The sequence below is a fragment of the Amborella trichopoda genome, chromosome 1 (assembly GCF_054954075.1).
Source record: "Amborella trichopoda isolate Santa Cruz 75 chromosome 1, AtrichopodaSantaCruz75HAP2 v2.0, whole genome shotgun sequence".
NCBI lineage: Eukaryota > Viridiplantae > Streptophyta > Magnoliopsida > Amborellales > Amborellaceae > Amborella > Amborella trichopoda.
The window spans coordinates 31847397-31869472 of record NC_142336.1 but is presented as its reverse complement, the minus strand read 5'-3'; the positions used below and the strand labels follow the sequence as shown (position 1 = coordinate 31869472).

Below are 22076 nucleotides of genomic sequence, written 5' to 3'. Positions count from 1 at the left end.
TCTTCATCATCCTCGCACCCGATACATTCTATTAAGTGAGCTAGACCTCAGCCCATGTGGGACTATAATTAGAAAAATCATGGTTTCCATATCAATAGACCCCATAACAACCATTTAGGAATTGAAGATCACCAAAATTGTATGATGGAGACTACCTTAAATAGTAACGGGATTTGACCAGGGCAAGTTTCTAAGATACAAGAATTAGCCAATGAAACAATCAGCATGGTCAAGCTAGGCCACAAGTACAAAGCCTCGATAACCTTGAGCCAGCTGACCCAAACTAGGCTAACCCAATTCGGCAATTATGATCTAATAATTCAAATCATGGTTCGCTCACTAGGAGTAAAGTATCTAGTCAAGAATCTATCGCTAGACATCAGCTTTCATGTCAAGGACATCTAGACCCCTCAAACCAAGGGCTACCCCTAGTCGAACCCCCATTCACCATAGCAATTGTGATGGGCTAGTAAAAATCCTGTCTTGCAAGCTTTCTTTCAAAACTTTGTGAGTCAATATTATACTATTTGAACACCAAATCATGGGCCCCAACAAGTTCATCTTAACAACAATGGTAGCCCCATCACTCAATAGCCAGTCTATCTAGCCTGCTCGGGTCCCCAAATCTAACAATCAGGGCAATGTAGTTAGCTAGCTTATCAACGAGTCATCTACTTCCCGACACATCAGTTCATGTTAGGCAACCAACACACTGATCAAATTGCTTGGGTATTGATAGCTTATATAGTCAACATGTAGGGAGCCATGAAAGTCCTTTAGGATGTTCTTATGAGAATGTGAGTTCATGACCTCTTAAACCCTAAAGCCTTTGTGTAAGAAACCCTCACAAAATTTTGAAGATCTGTTGACAAAATTCATTGTGCCAAAATTTAAAAATCACATGTCACCGGTTACCTCCTTTCAGGATTGGTCCTCTGAGATAGACTTAATCACCTAAAGATGATGTTTTTACATACTTTATCAAGCAGACGCCTGATTTAGCATTGTGAACGTTTACAACCAAATTCAGAAATATCCAAGAAGAAATCATCTTTGATTTATGTTTAAACTAAACTAATTAAAATCATTATAGATAGAGGAAATTACAACATATAAGAAGGTGAGTTCACAGGCACATATCTTCTCCTTGTAGATCATCAGCTGGGGTCTGCTTAAAATCTTGTAAAAACCATAAGGGTATGTTTTAGAGGCCTACAATATTAGGATATTTTAGAATATTATAAGATCTTAAACTTTCCTGATTAAATATGGTCAAAGAGATGTTTGATAACACTGAAATAGATCACATAAGATTTGAATATTATTGGAAATATAGCCTATCAAGGCCTAAATTCTAGTAGTCTCTCATTCAGTGGGAGAGATTGAAATCTTGGCATCTTGCGAAATGGAGCCCAGTTTCTTTTACCCCGAGTACGCATGAGGCATCCAGAGTTCACGTATTGAGAAAGCAATTTCTCAAGGAGGTGTGAGGGTCACCTCCTAGTTAGGATTTTATAGGTTAGCCTCATATTTAGTTGCAATCAACCAGGGCTTGGAGAATCCAAACTAGAAAAATAAAACCCGAGTACTTATTGAGTATTCGCCCGATATGGAATGGTCGAGACTTATGGGACATAAGTCTGTATCCTGACACAAAACCAATGCATGGCACGTGCATTTTCATTTCATACGGGAAGCCACTCTTCCAAATGCATTATCTGAGTTTGGAAGAGTCAATGCACATGTACTTTGTGAGGACCCCTGTAATTGAGTTAGATCGTGTCCCACATGGGTACACCTGTAATCCATTGAGAGCCAAATGAACGGAAGTTTTGGCTCAATGGCTTTGATATGGCCAATTATGTATCTATGTTTTAGACTATGAAACATAGGTCTATTGGGTCAATCTGAGACTCGGCGCAACATCATTCAAGACTAGCCCAATGGAGTACTCTGATACCTATAATTATTAGTCTAAGATCTAACTATACCTTTTGCCCTATTTTATAATGATGAGAAAATTATAATAAGTACTTAAAAATACTTTAAATATTTATTATGAATATTAGAAAAAAATTTGAAATTTTATTTGCTAAAAAATGAGGGTTTTCAAATTATTTGACTCAAACTCCACTTTAGTCCTGACCTAATAGTGCCATGTGGCATCCGAGTGACCATAGGGCTGCCATGTGGCACCCCATGTCTCACTCTAGGATCACCGTTCGACTGGGCATTAATCCCTAGGCAGGGACTAGATTGACATTTGGTTGCTTGTTTTATAAGGGGTTGTGTTATGGTGTCTTGTTATATATTGTTATATTTTGTTATATAATGTTATAAATTAAGGCCCCATTTTTATCACATATCTTAATTAACTCACACATGGGTCATGTGTGGCATATACGAAGTTTAATTAATTTATTTATTCGATATTAAAGAGAAAATGCATTTTCAAATTTGAGTTGAAAAATATCTTCACACACATGTGTGAAGGGGACATTATCTTTAAATTGATTGGTTTGAAATTTTAGATCTACAAAGTGATTGGTTTTGATAAAGTAGAATATCTCTACATGTGTGAGCTTTGCCAATTATTTCTTTGCCCTTTAGCCTTTGTGGTTATCTACTATAATACATTATTAAAAAAACTAAGGGTATTTCTTTTATTCAATTACGAAAAGGAAATTACATCATCAGAAACTAAAAGAGCAGAAATAGAAATCCCCCCCTTAGCAAGAAATTCGGCTACATCATTAGCATATCTATAAACATGAGCAAAGGACACCATTTCATTAGTAGCCAAATCCATTACCTCCAACCATAAAGGTCGAAGTTCCCAAGGGACTTTTTGTTCCTTCTTACACCATCTGATAACGTTTAAAGAATCACCTTCTATCGTGCAACATTTTCCCATATGCCTTCCAATGAAAATCTTCCCATACGACCAAATAGAGCATTTACAAATGTGAATAAGTCTTTCAATAGAGCAAACAACACCTTCAAAAGTCTTTCTATTTCTTTCTTTCCATATCTCCCAAAGAATCACTCTAATTGTAACTTTCCATACTATGCGCCCAGTCTTTGGTAGAAACGGTGCTTTCAAAGAGGACAACAAGTCACTAGTTCTTTGGGGTAGTGGAATCTGAATCCCAACCATCCTAAAGAGCCAATACCAAAATCTCACTGTGAACGAGCAATGGATGAAGAGATGTGCCCCATACTCACCATCATCCTTACAAAAGAGACATACATTTAGAAGAATCTTCCCCCTTTTAATCAAATTATCAATCGTAAGAATTCTGTCCTGTGTAGCCAGCCATATAAAAATTTGGACCTTATGTGAGATCGGTCATTTCCATATTTGTGCTATGTGTGGGCATGACCCTCTCCATCTATCATGAAAGAATAAATTATAGCAAGACTTCACCAAGAATATTCCATCACTTTCTATCTCCCAAATCAATTAATCTTCAGCATTTTGATAGATATACACTTTGTCCAACATTTCCATCAATTGACACCATTGAGCCAATAATGTATTATTCAGCCGACTATATGCTACAAAGATATCCCAAGAAATGATTTGGCCCCTCCTTTCAATTGCCTCACTCACTAGCATATCAGGTCTAGCCCCCATTTTGAAAGGATCAAGAAACCTTGATTTCAATGGATAATCCCCCAACCACTTGTGCTGGCAAAAAGACACTTGAACTCCATTACCCACATTCCACCGAAGGTAACCAAAAATCATTGGTCTACAGTTCAAGATATTTTTCTACATCGGTGAAACATTCTTTCTTCTACCACCCCCCAACCACACAAGTGATTTGTCTAAACCATATTTCGCACATAAAACTCTGTACCACAAAGGATCCTTCAAATGAATGTTGCGCCACCACCATTTGCATAGAAGAGCTTGGTTAAAAGCTCTGATTTTGCGAATACCCAAGCCTCCTTCTCTTTTTGGGGTGCAAAGTATATTTCATCTTAGCAAATGATATTTCTGACTCTCTCTATAGCTACTTACCCCACAGGAAATCCCTCATCATTTTTTCAATTTTTTTTACAACCGAATTTGGGATATAATTTAACAACATTTGATACACTGATAAATTTGCCAAACATGAGCGTAGCAAAGTTACCCTACCTCCTAGAGACAAATATTTTGGCTTCCATAAATCAAGCTTTAGTTGTACTCTTTCCATAATCTTGTCCCAAACAGTAATTGATAACCTTGAATCTGAGATGGGTATGCAAAGATAAACAATAAGAAAAGACCCAACTTTACACCCCATTGCATTAGCCAAAAACTCCACTAAAGGTTGAGGACAATTTATACCAATCATAGAGGATTTGTTAATGTTCACTTTCAGACCCAAAGTTACCTCACAACACTCTAAAAATCGCGCAATACCTTTCAATTGATGGATATCTACATCACAAAAAATTAGAGAGTCATCTGCATATTGAAAATAAGAAATTGTAATTGATGAGTTCGCAATATCGAGAAATATCCAGCCCTTTCCACCTTTGTCAGCATCAAGCTAAAACATTCACTATAGTTGGTAAAAAGAAAGGGTGAAAGGGGGTCACCTGGGGCAATCCTCTAGATGCCTTGAAGAAACCAATTGGACTACCTTTATATATGACTGAAAAATGAGCTGATGAAAGACAACCTCAGATCCAACTTCGCCATCTGTTTCCAAAACCCATCATCTTCATAATTTCTAATAGTGCTCCCCATTCCACTCTATCATAGGTGTTCTCTATATCAACTTTCGGCAAAACCCATGACTGCTTCTCAACCACCCTTAAGTGTATGCATTCATGAGCCAGCAAGACACTATATGTGATCTGTCGATTTTCAATAAAAACTGACTGCGTACAAGAAATAAAAAATGGTAAAACTCTTTTTAGTCTCTCAACCAGCACTTTAGCTACAACTTTACATAGGCTGGTGAGTAAAATAATCGGCCTAACATCCGAAATTTTCAAAATGACAGATTTTTTGGAGATCAATGCCAAAAAGCTAGAATTTACCCCACGAAACAGTTGCCCCGTGATCATAAATCCCCTGACCATTTCCAGCAATTCACCCTTAACCAATTCCCAAAAATTTTGAAAAAAGGCAAAAGGGAAGCCATCTGGTCTAGGCGCTTTATCCCCAGGTAATGCAAATACAGCTTCTTTCACATCTTCCATTGTGACTTCTCTTACCAATTGAATTTGCATATTATGAGGTAACACTTTAAATTGAACTCTTTCAAATTTTGGGGTAAAATTCACTTCCTTAGAAAAAGCTTTTTCGAAGTGATTAATCATAGCTAACTCCATGGCGTGATCATTTTCTAGATCAACCCTCTTGAAAGGTCAAGCTTGAGATATCGTTTTGTCTTCTTCTAGCACTAGCAATGGCATAAAAACATTTGGTGTTGAGATCCCCTTCTTTTAGCCACTTAGATCTCAATCTTTGCTTGCAATAAATTTCCTCCGCTCTTCTAAGGTCATTAAGCTCTTTCAGTTTCTCACTTTTATCCACAAAGAACTGCTCAGTAAAGGAACCCTCTTCTTGAATGCTATGATCCAAGCCTTCAATATCACGAAGAACCTCATCCATCTTCCTTTTGATATCAAAATTGTTTTTCATCTTCAAGTCAATCAATTTGCGCTAGATATTCAGCAGTTTATTATGAAACTGAAAGTCCACAGTACCTTCAACCACACAGTTAGTCCAAGCCCTTTTTATAAGATCTGTAGCCCCATCCACCTCCAACCATTCCAGATTCACTCGAAAGGGCTTTGAACCAACATGCCACACCATAGTATTTAGCAAAATTGGTTGATGATCAGAACTAGGTCACGGCAAAGTTTTAACCGATGTTAAAGGAAATTCCTCTAGCCATTCCATCGAAATCAAGAAACGGTCTAACTTAAACATAGCTGGCCTGATCAAGCTATTGTTGGACCACGTGAAATGTGATCCAATAATAGGTAAATCCATTAAGGCATTATATTCAATAAACTCATTGAAGAGTCGCATTGAAGCATTAATAGAAGTGGCATCAAGACCCTCGTCAGGCCATCTAATAAGTTTGAAATCACCCCCCAATGCCACAGGAAAATTAAAGGAATGAATAGCAGAGTTCAAATCAGTAATAAAATCATCTTTAAGAGCAGGATCAGTAGGTCCATACACATTCAACATCCCTTAGGATAAGCCTGATCGGGGTCCATGAAAACCCAAAAGCAAACAACTATTTTTCAAAATGACTTCAAAATTATGTAAAACCAAAGGATCCCACAACACCCATAAACACCCCTGATGCACCCACTGCATCAATCCCACAAAAAGAGATTGCCCCAGGACCTCAAACTTCCATAGCCCTTGAGAAATTTGACCTAGGAAGTTTAGTTTCTTGTAAAAGTAAAACAATAGGTTTAAACTTGAAAACCAAAAATAAAACATCATTTTTCCTACGGGAGTGATCCAAACCCCGAATGTTCCAAGATAAACAATTCATTAAATAGTTGGGTTAGAAGAAGAAGTACCTGGTCCATCAGGACCTGCTCCAAAATAATGCTCCTCCAGCAGCAAGGCTTCATTTAGTTCATCATCATCCCTTGATGATCCACTCGATGAAGAAAAGTCAAGGTCCATTAGCACCGGCTCACGAAACTCAATCCCTTTAGGTGGACCCGTCTTAACAATTCCTCTAGCCTCCAAACGTGCTGAAGATCTCACCCCACTTGCAACCATCTTCTTTTTTTTGCCTGCATTCTCCTTGTTGGCCGAAGTCTTGAGCACCTTCTCCTTACTAGCCATGCTCTGAGATTTACCTGTCACAGATTTTTTTATGATAGACGAAGGTCAATAACTTCTGCGAACCTTGATTTCCTCCAAAACCACTCCAAGAGGAACTTCGTCCATCCCCATTTCGTCTAATAGACTAGCAATTTCTGACCCATCGTCCAAAACAGGATCAGAGGAAGTGCTTCTCTGTAGGATTAACACTCCTTCATGGGATAATAGAGCAAGAGGCAAAGCTTCCTCTTGTGGAAAAGTTTCTAGCGGGAGGTCCTCCAAACCATTAAGGCACGATCAAAAACTTGAGAACGAGACTCCTCTTCATCTGCCTCACTCCCCTGTACCTGTTCCTCTTCCATCAATACTATTGCAAGGGGTTCTACCAAAAGGGGGTCAAATTTAGGCCTGGTTTTCTTGGCATTCTTGGTGGTCATCGCACGATAAGGTAAGGGATACATTTTCAGGGAGCAAAGGGCTATCACCACAAGCCACCAGAAGTTTCTTTGTTGCAACCACACTGTGAGCCTTCTATGCGCCAAGCACCCCAGAAGGAAAATTTCCGCTGAGATAACGTCCATAATGTTTCTTTTAGCTTCTAACTCCTTCCAAAGCTGGGAAATAGATTCTTGACTCACCGCGTTCTCAAAAGGATACATGCTTTTTGAAAATCCTAAAAAATCTCTGCCTCAAATCTCCCCGCCTTCCATGGGACTTGAGTCCGCTGACTTCTCAGTGTAAAAGGTGGGTATATTGTCTACTATCGATGCTGGACCCACAGTATCAAACAAATCATCATGATCCTTCATCGCATAGGCATTAAGAATTTTCGGTTCCCCAAGTTCAGTAATAGAAGCAAATCTTGACGAAAGCCCTATCATATAATCAAGGAATCTGCTAATAGGGACCCACCGTATAGACTTCTTCGAAAACTGGCTATAACTCAAATTTTGAGAATTGAAATGTTGGTTATTTCTCTTGAAATATTGCCTCTCATTCTAACGAAACCTTTGCTGGTCAGAATTTCTATCACCATTTTCCACTTTCACATGTTTCGACAAAGGTTCAGTCTTTGAATGAAGCTGGGAATGATTCACCACATGTTGGACCTTATTCATAGATATCGCCTGCCCATTATCTTTGGTAATCAAGATAGAAAAGCAATCATCTGCAATGTGTAACCAGACTTTCTGTGGGATTTGCACACCCGAGGTTTCCCATATCTTCACATGCACATATTTGCAAATTGGACTCAAGAACGAATCCCAATCTAAATCACAATAGTCACAAAAACTTTCAACCACCTATTTGATGACCTGTAAGCTCCAAGCGTGTAAAGGGATTCCCCAACGTTTAATCCAAAACGAATTCTTCTGGACAAAAGATGCATGGTATGAGGGTTTCCAAGTGTCCAAGGAAAGAAGGCAACCACACACCCTGCGAAAGCTATTCATCAAAGCCTTTCGAACCTCATCTGAAGACCGTAATTTAAAAACAATATTATTTTCTCCAATAACCTTTTATATCAGGAAGATACGACAAAGCCCAGCCTCTCTGGGCCCAATCAAAAAGGCCAAAAAAATCTTTTAAAGGAGGTGAGAAAGTACCTGTCACAAGGAAATTTTTCGTGTCTAAACACTTTTCTACCTCCGATCGCTCTACTATGATCTTTGAACATGATAACCTCGAAGTAGATTCGATCTCTCCTATGCAAAACACAAATGGCTTCTCCTTTACACCCTTCATCATCTCAGTAGAGCTAATACCTCACCTTTTCCAGTCACCTCTCACTTCTCTCTATAAATATTTTCTCTCACTAACTCTCATTCTCTCTCTACTTCATCAACTCAACAAACATGATTCCAACGCCATTTCTTTCTATCTCTCTTTCTCTCTACTCCACTTAGCTCTTATTTATCTCTCATACTTTCACTTCCTCGACTCTTTTCTCAAGGCTAGAACTAACCACTCTCTTTCAATTTCTCTCTCTAGACATCACTTAAACATCTTTAAATGATCCATTAGAACTAAGGGTATTTTTGTAAGGCCATATTGGATACAATTGGAACAAAAAAATGGGCCAAGGATAAAATGGTAAAGTGGCATAACTTAGGGTTAAGGTGAGTGATAACGGTGTAAAATCCCATCTCTTAATCCTAGTGATTAGATGGGGATGGGTGGCTAGGTACATTAGCCTCTCATGTGCCTTTGGGTTAGTGCATCACAGGTGTTGATTGAGTCTAAGGTTACACGTATGTTATAAAAGCACATCATGAGATCTCAAACCCTAACTATCTCAACTTTTGAACCATTTTGGAAAATTGTTGCTCCCCTCCTTCTTATAAGGTATTGTGAGAGAAAATTGAAGAGAGAGAGCTTTTAGAGTTCCATTAATGGTGATCTTGATAGTGGTCCTCCTTTTTTATGCTTAAGTCCATAGTGTGCATTTATCAAGGTAAACTCCATTGAATTTTCTTTTCTCATAAGATCATATTCTTGACATCTATAGTTGCTGGAGTTTTTAATTTAGAAAAGTTTCATTGATCTTAGAGTCCCCATTTGATCATCTTTTTCATTATGTTTATTCATAGTGTAGTCCTTCATAAGTTATAGTCTATATGCATGAGAATCCATGATCATGCATAGTATCCATTGATTACTTTGCTTTAAATCCATCAAATAATTTATTATCAGAGTGTTACTCAATTTTCAGAATTTTTTCATCATGTTTTTACCTATAGGGGTTCATAATCTTTCCATACAAGACTGTTTTAGTGGTCCGAGGGACCACCGTGTATAGTTTGACTATAACTTTCTTGTTCTTTATCTGATTCGATTCAGACCTTTTGAATTTTGTTTTAGATGATAATGCTAGTGTGTTGAGATCTTAAGAAGTGATTTTAAGGTGTGTAATTTCTTCCCATTTGAATTAGACACTCTTGTGAGATTGAACCACTTTTGTACAATCCAAAGGAACAAAATTAAGTCCTTAAAGGGCCCGATTACGTGGCCCTAGAACAAGGGGTTCGAAACATGACTTTCCTATTTTAATTTGACATTCTAATTCCCTGTTTAGTTTATTTTATTCCTTAGAATTTTGTTTACATTAGTTGCTTGATGTATTTGAGCTTTGGGACATAGTTTATGTAATTTGTGCTATGAAAGTGTAATTCATAAGCTAGTCTTGCTTTTTATGTAATTGCCCTATAAGGGATTGGTATTTGAGTTTATCTACAGTGGTTATACAAGGCTAGAAATGGTTGTCATTTTTATTTAAAGGATTGTAACTTATTCACTTAGCTTGGTTTTTAGCAAGTGGATTGTTGAAGGTGTCCATTTTGCCTTGTTTTGAGGCTTGAAAATTTGCTCTAGTCTTTGTATCCACTATCAATTGGTATCAGAGCTAGGCTCATTTACAGCCTCTTTTAGGTTCTTTAGAGGGATTATAGAGTGCCAAATAAGAACCCATGATAGCCCGTTCGATACTCACCGAATTGCTTAAGGAGGAGAGGTTCAATGGAACCAACTTCTCCAAATGAAGAAGAAAAATTGGTTATGTATTTTATGAAGATAGTCTATTGCCATTATTGACTTCTAGACCACCTAATCCGCCCACAATCAATGCTCCTCAAGTTGTTAAGGATCCATATGAGATATGACATGACAAAAACCAAAGTGCCATGAATATTATTTTTGCAATCATAAGTGATTCCTTTGTTAAGGAGTATGATAATTTTGTATGTGTCAAAGATATTATGGAGAGCATGAAAAAGAAATACGACACACCGAATGAAGCTCAAAAGATCATTAGAATCAGGAATCTCATGTGTTGCAAAATGGATAATCACACCAAAGTGGGTGATCATTTAAGAGAGTTCAAGAGTTGTATAAGAGAAAGTAAGAGAGCCGGTCGCACATATGATGAGATGACACAAAAGACGATGTTTGTCCTTTCGATCTCACCCTTATGAGAGACCTTTGTGGCTAATTTGATGGCCAAATATGCGCCTACAATAGTATAGGAGATTGCATTTTTCATGGAAGGGGAAGAGCAAAGAAGGATGACAATGGATGGACCATCTTTCATGGTCCATGTGGTAAAATCTCACCAACCCATATCTTCTTCTACTTCCTTACTCATTACTCTTATCTCTTCTTCTCTTTCTAACTCATCTATGGTGAATACATGTAATGTAGGAGTGATAATGCTAAGAACAAAAAAAGAAAGGGAAAATGCCAATGGAAAGGGAAGGGGAAGCAAAAGAGAAAATCTTACTCCCCTTATCCATTTAGCTCTTACCCTCCTAAAGCCCATATCACCCACCAAACTATGCTAGCCCTATGCCCTTTAGGCCTAAACCACCACCCACACCCATGATGGTAGGTGGGAGGTCGGTTTGGCCCTCAAACCAAGATTATTCTAAGGTGCAATGCTTTAGATGCAAGAAGTACGAGCATACCCAAAAGTTTTGTCGGTGTCTTCCTCCTCCACAGAACCCTCATTTTGCTCTTAAGCCCAATACCGGTAAGCCTCAAGTTAATATCGGTGGAGGACCAAGGAAATAGAGAGTTTGCATGGTCCATGAGACTTTGATTGCCAATGAGGAGGCAGATGTGTGGGTTCTTGACTTGGGGGCTACTATCCATGTAACAATGAAGGGCTTTAGAAGGTTTTATGATGTCAAACCCGGTACCCTTAATCTTTATATGGGTGGAAATCAAATGGAAAAGGTCTTAGGAAAAGGGGACTATATATTGGAGCTCACTAATGATGAGACTCTCATGCTTAAGGACACCCTCTATGCACCCGGGATGAGGAATAATCTCATCTCCGTTTTCAAGATGAGTAAAGCCGGGTTTGTACTCTTATTCAAAGAGGAAAAGATCTATGTGCATGATGGCTCTATTAATGGAGACTTTGTTTTTGTAGCCCACTTGGTTCAAAGGCTTTATGAAATTAAAATGAAAAATGAGTTTGCTTACTTGGGTGATGATTTACAAAACTTTACTATATGGCATTTAAGGTTACGCCACATTAATCCATCTAGAATGCATATTATGATGAAAGAATGATTTCTTGATAAAATGACTATCGATTCTCATAATAGATGTGAGGCTTGACTTAAAGGAAAGATGGTAAAAAAGTCCCACCAAAAGGTCGAAAAGGTCTCTAGTCTTTTAGAACTAATCCAATCAGATATGTGTGGACCTATGAGTGTGCCTACCATGGGGCACATGAGGTACTTCATAACATTCATTAATAACCATTCCCGTTTTGGTCACACCTATCTCATGAGAAACAAAAGTGGGGCCATAACCAAATTCCAACAATATAAAGCGGAAGTTGAAAACCAACTAGGTCGAACCATAAAAAACCTTAGATCAGATAGGGGTGGGGAATACACCTCCCAAGTCTTTCGAGATCTTTGTGTCGAATATGGGATTGTCCACCAAACCACCATGCCTTACTCACCCAAACAAAATGGGGTTGTCGAGAGAAAGAATATGGCCCTAGTTGAGATGGTGCGAAGTACGATGAGTACCGCTAATCTTGTATTAGAGTTTTGGAGGGAGGCGATTTTAACCGCCACATATGTTTAATTAGACTCCCACCAAAGCAATTCAATCAACTCCTTACTAACTATTCATGGGCCGACCTCCCTCAATAAAGCACCTCAAGGTTTGGGGATGTTCAGCCCATATTCTCATACCATCCCAAAATAGATCCAAACTTGATCCTAAAACCATAAAATGTGTTTTCATAGGATACCCAAGTCATGAGAAGGGTTTAGGTTTTATAACCTCTTGAATCGTAATGTGATTAAAAGCCTTGATGCCCATTTCCTTGAAGATGAATTCCTTGAGAGAGAATCAACCCAAAAGAGAGTAGACTTCTATGAGCTTCAGCCTAACACAGAAATTAAAACCATCCCACTTAGGCGAAGTGAGAGAATAACGAGACCACCTACCTTTTTCACTTACCTTGGGGAGGACTATGAGAGGATTAATGAAGAACTCGATGATGAATCTATTCTTACCTACAAGCTATGTCTTGTCCGGATCATAAGTTATGAAAGGAAGCCATACAAGATGAGATAAATTCAATCATAAAGAACCATGTATGGGAGTTAGTCCGATTACCACCTAACCTTAGATCCATTTGATGTAAGTGGATATTCAAAAAGAAACTTAACTTTGAAAGGCATATTGAAAAATACAAGGCAAGACTTGTAGCAAAAGATTTTGCTCAAAAGGAAGGGGTAGATTATTTTGATACCTATTCACCTGTTGCCAAAATGCCTTCAGGTAGGATGATCATATCCATGACAGCCTACCTTGACCTAGAATTGCATCAAATGGATTTGAAAATCTCCTTCTTAAATGGTGACCTAGAAGAGGATATATACAGGGTTATGTTGTGAAAGGAAATGAAAAGTTCATGTACATACTTAACAAATCACTTTATAGTCTCAAACAACCTTCAAGAAGATGGTTCTTCAAGTTTCACCAAACCCTGATTAGATATGAATTCAAACCAAATGAGGATGACCATTGTGTGTACCATAAGTTCAGTGGAACCGGCATTACTTTCATGACTTTATATGTGGATGACATTCTAATAGCTAGTAGCACCCTAGACCAATGCTATCTAGTAATTTTGATATGAAAGATATGGGAGAGGCTTCGTATGTGTTAGGGATTCATATTATAAGAGATAGAGCAGCCCGCACTATTCAATTATCTCAATCTACATATTGCAATAAAGTTCTTGAGAGATTTGGTTTGAGTGAATCCAAGCCTATAGATACACCTGTGGAAAGGAGATGAAAATTAAATGTCAATATAAAACAAAACAATGATCTTGAGAGAAATGAGATGGAAAAGATATCGTATCGGAGTGCTGTAGGGATCACTAATGTATTTAATCATGGGAACTAGACTCGATCTAGCTTTTGCTTAAAGCATGATTCGTCGATTCTAAAGTGATCCTGGATTAGAACATTGGAAAGCTGTGAAAAGAATCACGAGGTATTTGAAAGGAATATTTGATTATGGATTAACCTATGACAATGTGAGTGAGCTTAAAGTTTTGGGATGCACAGACTATGGGAGACCCGGATGACTCGAGATCCACTTCGGGTTATCTATTTCTTTATGGGGGTGGTGTCATTTCTTGGCGCACCAAGAAACAAGACACTGTAGCCCTATTTACCATGGAAGCCGAATATATGGCTTGAAGTTCTACAACTTTAGAAATCATTTGGATTAAAAAGTTCTTGAATCATCTTAACTTTAACCCTCTAAAACATAGAACTATTAGAATCATGTGTGTCAATCAAGTTGCAATAGTAGTGGCAGTTGAACTAAGGTTCCACAACAAGTCAAGGCACATTAAAGCTCAATATCATAGAGTAAGAGAAGAGATAGCAGCTGGTGAAGTAGAAGTTGATTAATTTCCATCTGAGGTTTTGCATGCAGATCCATTTACCAAAGGCTTGGGGGCAAATGATTTTGTGAGGCATGTGCATGGGATGAGTATAAGGAGGTTGACATAGTTGTTATTACTTTGTTTATTGCTTGTGAATGATAAATCTATGGATGAGTATGCGTGCTTTGATTTATTGCGAACGATAATGAGATAGAGATATATAGGGATTCAGGCCTCAAAAGTCCAAGTGAGAGAATGTTGGAAATATGGCCTATCAAGGCCTAAATTCCAATTGTCTCTCATTCAATGGGAGCGATTGAGAGATTGAAATCTTGACGTTTTGATAATTGGAGCCCAGATTCTTTTACCTCGAGTACGCATGAGGCATCGAGAGTTCACGTGTTGAGAAAACAATTTCTCAAGGAGGTGTGAGAGTCACTTCCTAGTCAGGATTTTATAGGTTAACCTCATATTTATCTGCAATTGGCCAGGGCTTGGAGAATCCAAACAAGAAAAATAGAACCCAAATACTTATTAAGTATTCACCTTGTATGGTCAAAACTTATGGGACATAAGTCCGTAACCTGACACGAGACCATTGCATAGCATGTGCATTTTCATTTCGTAAGGGAAGCCACTTTTCTAAATGCATTATCCGAGTTTGGAAGAGCCAGTGCACATCTACTTTGAGAGGACCCCTGTAATTGAGTTAGATCATGTCCCACAACGGTACACCTGTAATCCATTGAGAGCCGAATGATCAGACTGGCTCAGCAGCTTTGATATGATCAATTATGTGTCCCTACTTTAGACAGTGGAACATAAGTCTATTGGGTCCATCTTAAACTCGACGGAACATCATTCGAGACTAGCCCAATGAAGTACTCTTATAGCTATAGTTATTAGCCTGAGAACTCACTATACCTTTTGTCCGATTTTATAATGATGAGAAAAACTAATAATTGCTTAAAAATACTTTTAATATTTATTGTGAAGTTAAGAGAATTTTCAGAATTTTATTTGCTAAAAAAATGAGGGTTTTCAAATTGTTTGACTCAAATTTCACTTTAGTCCTGACCTAGTAGTGTCATGTGGAGTTCGAATGGCCATAAGGCTGCCACGTGGCACCCCACACCTCACTCTAGGATCACTGTCCAGCTAGGCATTGATCCCTAAGCGGGGGACTAGATTGGCATTTGGTTGCTTCTTTTATAAGGGGTTGTGTTATGACGTCTTGTTATATATTGTTATATTTTGTTATATACTGTTATAAATTAAGACCCTCTTTTTATCACATGTCTTAATTAATTCACAAATGGGTTATGCATGACATATGTGAAGTTTAATTAATTTATTTATTTGATTGTAAAGAGAAAATGCATTTTTAAATTTGAGTTGAAAAATATCTTCACACACGTGTGAAGGGACATTATCTTTAAATTGATTGGTTTGAAATTTTAGATCTACAAAGTAATTGAGTTTGATAAAGTAGTATATCTCCACATGTGTGAGCTTTTCCAATTACTTATTTGTCATTTAACCTTTGTGGTTATCTACTCTAATACATTATTAAAAAACTACGGGTATTTTTGTAAGGCCATATTGGATACAATTGGAACAAAAACATTGGCCAAGGACAAAATGGTAAAGTGGCATAACTTAGGGTTAGGGTGAGTGATAATGGTGTAAAATCTCATCCCTTTATTCTAATGGTTGGATGGGGATGGGTGGCTAGGTACATTAGCCTCTTATGTGCCTTTGGATTAGTGCATCAAGGGTATCGATTGAGTCCAAGGTTACACTCATATTATAAAAGCACATCAAGATATCTCAAACCCTAACTATCTCAACTCTTGAACCATTTTGGAAAATTGTTATTCCCCTCCTTCTGTAAAATTTTAGTGAGAGGAAATTAAAGAGAGAGAGCTTTTAGAGTTCCATTAATGGTGATCTTGATGGTGGTCCTCATTTCTTATACTTACATCCATGTGTGCATTTATCAAAGTAAACTCCATTGAATTTTATTTTCTCATAAGATAATATTCTTGATATTTATAGCTTCTGGAGTTTTGAATTTAGAAAAGTTTCATCGATATTAGAATCCCCATTTGATCATCTTTTTCATCATACTTATTCATAGTATGGTCCATCATGAGTTATAGCATATATACATGAGAATCCATGATCATGCATGGTATCCATTGTTTACTTTGCTTCAAATCCATCAAATAATTTATTCTCAGAGTGTTACTCAATTTCCAGAACTTTTTCATCACGTTTTTACCTATGGGGGGTTCATAATTTTTCCATACAAGACTGTTTTGGTGGTCCGCAGGACCACTATGTAGTTTGGTTATAACTCTCTTATTCTTTATCATATTTGCTTCAAACCTTTTGCATTCTATTTTAGATGATATTAGTAGTGTGTTGAGATCTTAAGAAGTGGTTTTATGGTCTGTAATTTCTTCCCATTTGGATTAGACACTCTTGTGAGATTGAACCACTTTTGTACAATCTGAAAGGACAAAAGTAAGTCCTTATAGAGCTCGATTGCATGGCCTCGACACATGGGGTTCAAAACTTGGCCTCCCTATTTTAATTTGGCATTCTAATTCCCTGTTTAGTTGATTTTATTCTTTATAATTTTGTTTAGATTAGTTGCATGATGTATTTATGCTTTGGGACATAGTCTATGAAAGTGTAATTCATAAGCTAATTTTGCTTTATATGTAATTACCCCATAAGGGGTTGGTTTTTTAGTTTATTTACAGTGGTTATACAAGGTTAGAAATTGTTGTAATTGTTATTTAAAGGATTGTAACTAATTCACTTAGTTTGGATTATAGCAAGTGGCTTGTTAAAGGAGTATATTTTGCCTTGTTTTTTGGCTTGAAAATTTTCTTTAGTCTTTGTATCCACTATCAAATATCACCTAAAAATAGAATCCCCAAAAAAACAGGTCTCACTTGAATTTTAGAGAATATGAAAAAACTCTAACTTGAGGGTTAGTGTTTCTCCATCAAAATATCGACAGGGGATTGTTCCCTCTCTCTCTCACGTAAAAAATTAAGCCTCCCTCCATTGGTGTTCTCTCTTTGTTTATGTGGAAGATGGGATGCCTTGCATGGTGGAATGTGAGATGTCCAATGGTGGAAGTCAGATGCCTCACCTATTGAATAGATAGTTGAAAGAAGAAGAAGAATAACAAAAGTGAGGGTTTCCTGGTTTTCTCTGCTGTACGTAGGCTCAAGACGCAAGAGGTTAGGGAGTTGTATTGTTTTTCCTTTATTGCTTGCGGTTTCTTGCTTAATTTGTGATATCTTTGTTGAAGTTCCATGATTTGGTGTTGATTGGGAGTTGTATTATTTTTTCTTTAATTCTTGCAGTTTATGATGAATTACTTGTTGTCTTTGCCCATCTGCATTTGAGGTTCTTTGTTTTTGTTTACCTTTTATTTTGGTCTAATCTGAGTTGATAATATTTTGTTCTCTTTTTGTTTTCTTAAATGATTCATTCATAACCTCGAGGGAGATGATTTTTTGGTCCTTAGCACATCTAGACATGGTCTCGTTGCAATGATTTGTACTCAATTGTTTGAGATCCACAGGTGTAAGTACCTTTGCTTACTAGTAGGACTCATATCTATGTTTCTTTATGTAATTTATGACATTTTAATTCGTATTCATATACATTATTCATTTATAAGCCTTCAAGATACGTTGTTCTGAGTAATGTATGTGACTTTTGGAAAGATTTGTCTATAGTTAATTCAACAAAAATTGTATTTCGAATGTATAGGTAGGGATTGCAGCATGCAATCTGTTTTTGGGTGTGTTGGTTATAAATTTAAAAATTTTGGGATACCAGTCAAGAATGTTTATAGATGAATGCATAAAATTGTACAAGTACATACTTACATTTACATGCTTAGTATCTCTGTTCATTTCATTCCAAGGCACGACATGTTTTGTATGGTTTGTCTTAGTTCCTTTCAATTATATGACTGCTTCATTTCTTTGTAAATTTTTATTTTTAAGTGAAATTGGTGCCATGGCCAAGGAATAGATAAACATATTGGATGATCTCCTCCTCATTCCTTGGTATTGTAATGTTTGTTTTTTTGAGTAAGTAGAAGTGGTAAGTCAATGGAGATTTGGGCCCCTACCTTGTGGTGAGAATGGAGTTAGAGATCTCATCATGGGGCTCGACAATACTACCGCCAAGGCCTTAAGCCATTCTCAAAATATGTTTTTTGAGAAAATCAATGAAATCTATGGGATCTTGGCATGGTAACACTTGACATTTTCTAATTACCAAATGCTGCCATATGGTTTTTGACATAATGAAAATTACAAAAATTTAGGTGTCAAAATATGTTGTATACTGCTCTTGGATTCCAATACTGTAATAGGGCCGATTGGACACAAGAACACGATGCTTTTTTTATTGAAGCTCCTAAACATCAACTTGATCTTGGCAAGTGATGTGATATTGGATGTATTAAAGAAGTTTAAAAAATTATTATGAGCAAATTTAATTGTAACTTTAATACATCATTCATTGTCCAACAGTTAAAGAGTCATAAGAACTAATTATTAAAACAATATAAGATAGTAAAGAAACTCCATGGACAAAGTGGATTTAGGTGTAATGATGCATTGAAACTCGTGTTCGCTTCAGAACAAGTTTAGGAGGATTATATCAAAATAAGTTTATTGTGTGTAAATTTATTTATTCTTTATTGTCTTTTCCATTACTCAAGTTTTAGAATTTTATAATGAATAACAAAGACTATTGTGATATACATGCAAACCCAAAAGCAATATAGATACAAGCCTTTATACAAATAATTGGCTGAGACATTCCAAGGTAGATTATAATAAGTGTTTCTATATGACTTACTATTATTTTTATTTTATTTTCAATGCTTATAGAAAGATAAAGTGGATTTACGTGTAATGATGCATTGCAACTCATGTTCGTTTCAGAACAAGTTTGTGAGGATTATATCAAAATAAGTTTATTGTGTCTAATTTATTTATTCTTGATTGTTTTTTCCGTTACTCAAGTTTTAGAATTCTATAATGGATAACAAAGGCTATTGTGATATACATGCAAACGCATAAGCAATATAGATATAAGCCTTTATACAAATAATTGGCCGAGATATTCGAAGGTAAATTGTAATAAGTGTTTCTATAGGGCTTACTATTATTTTTATTTTTTTTCAATGCTTATAGAAAGGCCCAAACTTTTAATAAGTACTGTTGCACAAGGAAGAGACACATTGTCAACTATCCAACCAGTGCAAAGAGGGTAAGTTAGAAATGAATCTGAGGCTCTAGATTCCCCACATGAATTCATACCACAATCACCTGATTTACATAATGAACCTGACATTACTGAAATAGAGGAGGAAGTTTCTCAAAGTAACTTACAATAGGTTACCACCATATCAACCACCCATTACCATAAAAGGAAGAGTCACTTGGGTGTTGGCTATCGTATTACAAATGTCTTGGATAAGATAATAAAGTGAAGCACCAATTGTGATCAAGAGAAGATGATACAGGCTACTAAAGAAGATTGTTCTTATCGCACCTGCTTAGAGGAATTGCAAGAGTTGCAAGAATTTTATGCATTTGAGATGTTGGAACTGGTAGAAATTTTGAAGGATAAAAACAATAGAGTTGCATTTAAGAAACTAAAAGAATTAATTTGTGCAGCTTGGTTACGCTAAAAAATTAGTGATTAGTATAACCTAGGCGTTATTTTCTAGATAATATGAACATAATATTCTGAACTCCATCAAACTTGGTTCAATTTTATTTATGATGATCTTGTGATTAGTTGGATTTGAGATTTGTTAGTTACATTTGTAATTGATTAGCTAGAAATGTTCAGTTATTCTTGCTTTATCCTCCTTGTTATTATACAATGACATAATTAGATTATTGAAAGAAGGTCCCATGTTTATGAGATGATTTATATATTAGGGTGAACTGAAGTTAAAATTGATAAATTATATCTATAAACTATGAATCTTAAGAAGAAAGCCAACAAGAGGCCATGCTAGTGATAGTTGTTGCTGCTGCATGGTACCATACAACATATTTGGAAAAGAGTCCTTGTCGGACATTTAGTCTCTATGGTGCTAATATATGTAGGAGTTACTACATGACCATCCTATCCATTGTAAGGAGCATCTTCGTGTGGAGCAACGTGTCCTTACGTATCTTTTTAATATCTTACAAAAGGAAAATCTCATCCAAGATTCTCCAAAAGGTTCGGGCTTCAACAATGTCATCCACGTGACTGCCAGCAACACGCATCGCATCACTAGGACCCAACTACCATCAGACAATGCTAGAGATCCTATGGAATCCAATGGTGGTGGTTCTATATGTTTCTAATGCATTTTTAGGGTAGAGATTCAGATTTTTATGCTTTTTCTAGGCTTCGTCTTGCTAGTTTAGATAGACTTGGATAAATTTTGATGGATTTGAATAAATTTAAATATATCTTGATAGTTTTTGATAGATTTTGACGGATTTGAATAGATTTAAATATATCTTGATAGTTTTGGCAGTTTTAAGATATCTTTTAAGGATTTCCTATGGATTATGGATTATGATTAGGGATTGTCTACAAAGAGACCATTTATCTTTTATACGTGGAGGTTACAATCCTTCACACTCATTAGATGTCAAATTGGAAGGATTGGGGTGAGTCACGAAGTCCAATAACTTTTTTTAGAACTTTATGTCTACTCAATAGCATTAATACAACCACCCATTTCGAAAGTTAAGGGACAAGAATGAGTGTGACTGGTCAGACCTGGTTCTCAGGGGTCGGGCGAGAACCCTCTCTCGAACAACCACGGGGTCGCTCGCTCATGAACGTGGGTGGTGCGCGCCGGTGTGGGGTGCACACAGACGTGGGGCTCCTTTGCACGGATAGGTACCAACAACGAGAGAGATTTTCGATGGCCGGTGGACACGTCCAGGAGGTCAGCCCTATTAGAACAATCACGAAGCCCTCCGGCTGTGTGCCAGCGCGGTTTGGAAAAATACTCTCTTCAGGCACGTAACCTCTCTACTCTCTCTCTCTACCACTTAGAACTGGCATGGGATCCGGTTGTCTCTCCTTGTGACTATCTCCTTAGGGAGGGGTGTGAGAGTACCCAAGGGTTGGGACCCGTGGGTTCGCTCGTGTCTGCGTGCTTGTTATGGGTGCGGGTTGCTATGCGGGGCAGACGGTGTGACTCGTAATGGGGGGGGGGGGCGGGGGGGGGGGGCTGTGGGCGGCGTCGCGGGGGGGGGGGGGCGGGCCCACACAGAGAAAGAGAGAGAGAAAAAAAAATTGGGGCGTGACTCAGTTAAGGAGAGAGTGAGGATGGGTCCACGCACTCGGAGGCATTTGCAAACCCACATACTAAGGGGTATATGTTTCACCTATAACTTTGTCCTGGAACATCCGTTTATGCTGAAACTTGACCTTGAAGGGTTTTCGATCATGCCAGATCCAATGGAGGTGGTTCCATAGCTGTCTGATGAACCAAAAATAGAGTTCTAGATATGAGGTTCGTTTCAAGGTGCTTGAGGCTGATTTTTTTGAAATTGTTTCTTTGTTTGCGTTGCCTTAGATATGTTGAATTGCGCCGAAACTTGGCAGGTGAATTTTTGGAGTGCTTAGGAAGATTTTGACTCATTTTGGGGAAATTTTGAGAATGTCAGGAATTCCACTGTACATCAGGGCTTTATTAGCCGGCTTCTCTTTTTATTCCGCATCAGAGGCCCAAGTGCTGAAAAATGTCTTCAAACACACGCCTCTTAAAGAATACAA

The 22076-nt window shown here is 37.4% G+C and overlaps 1 protein-coding gene across 1 annotated transcript; it reads left to right on the top strand.

Moving 5' to 3' along the window:
* The first annotated feature begins 11377 nt into the window (after positions 1-11377).
* On the top strand, positions 11378-11875 carry LOC148783782 (uncharacterized). Its single transcript, XM_088872265.1, has one exon. The coding sequence runs from the start codon at positions 11378-11380 to the stop codon at positions 11873-11875; it is 498 nt and encodes a 165-aa protein (XP_088728391.1).
* Positions 11876-22076: the final 10201 nt, after the last annotated feature.

Coding starts and splice junctions, on each gene's coding strand:
- LOC148783782 (XM_088872265.1), top strand. CDS start 11,378: ATGGTCCATGAGACTTTGATTGCCAATGAGGAGGCAGATGTGTGGGTT.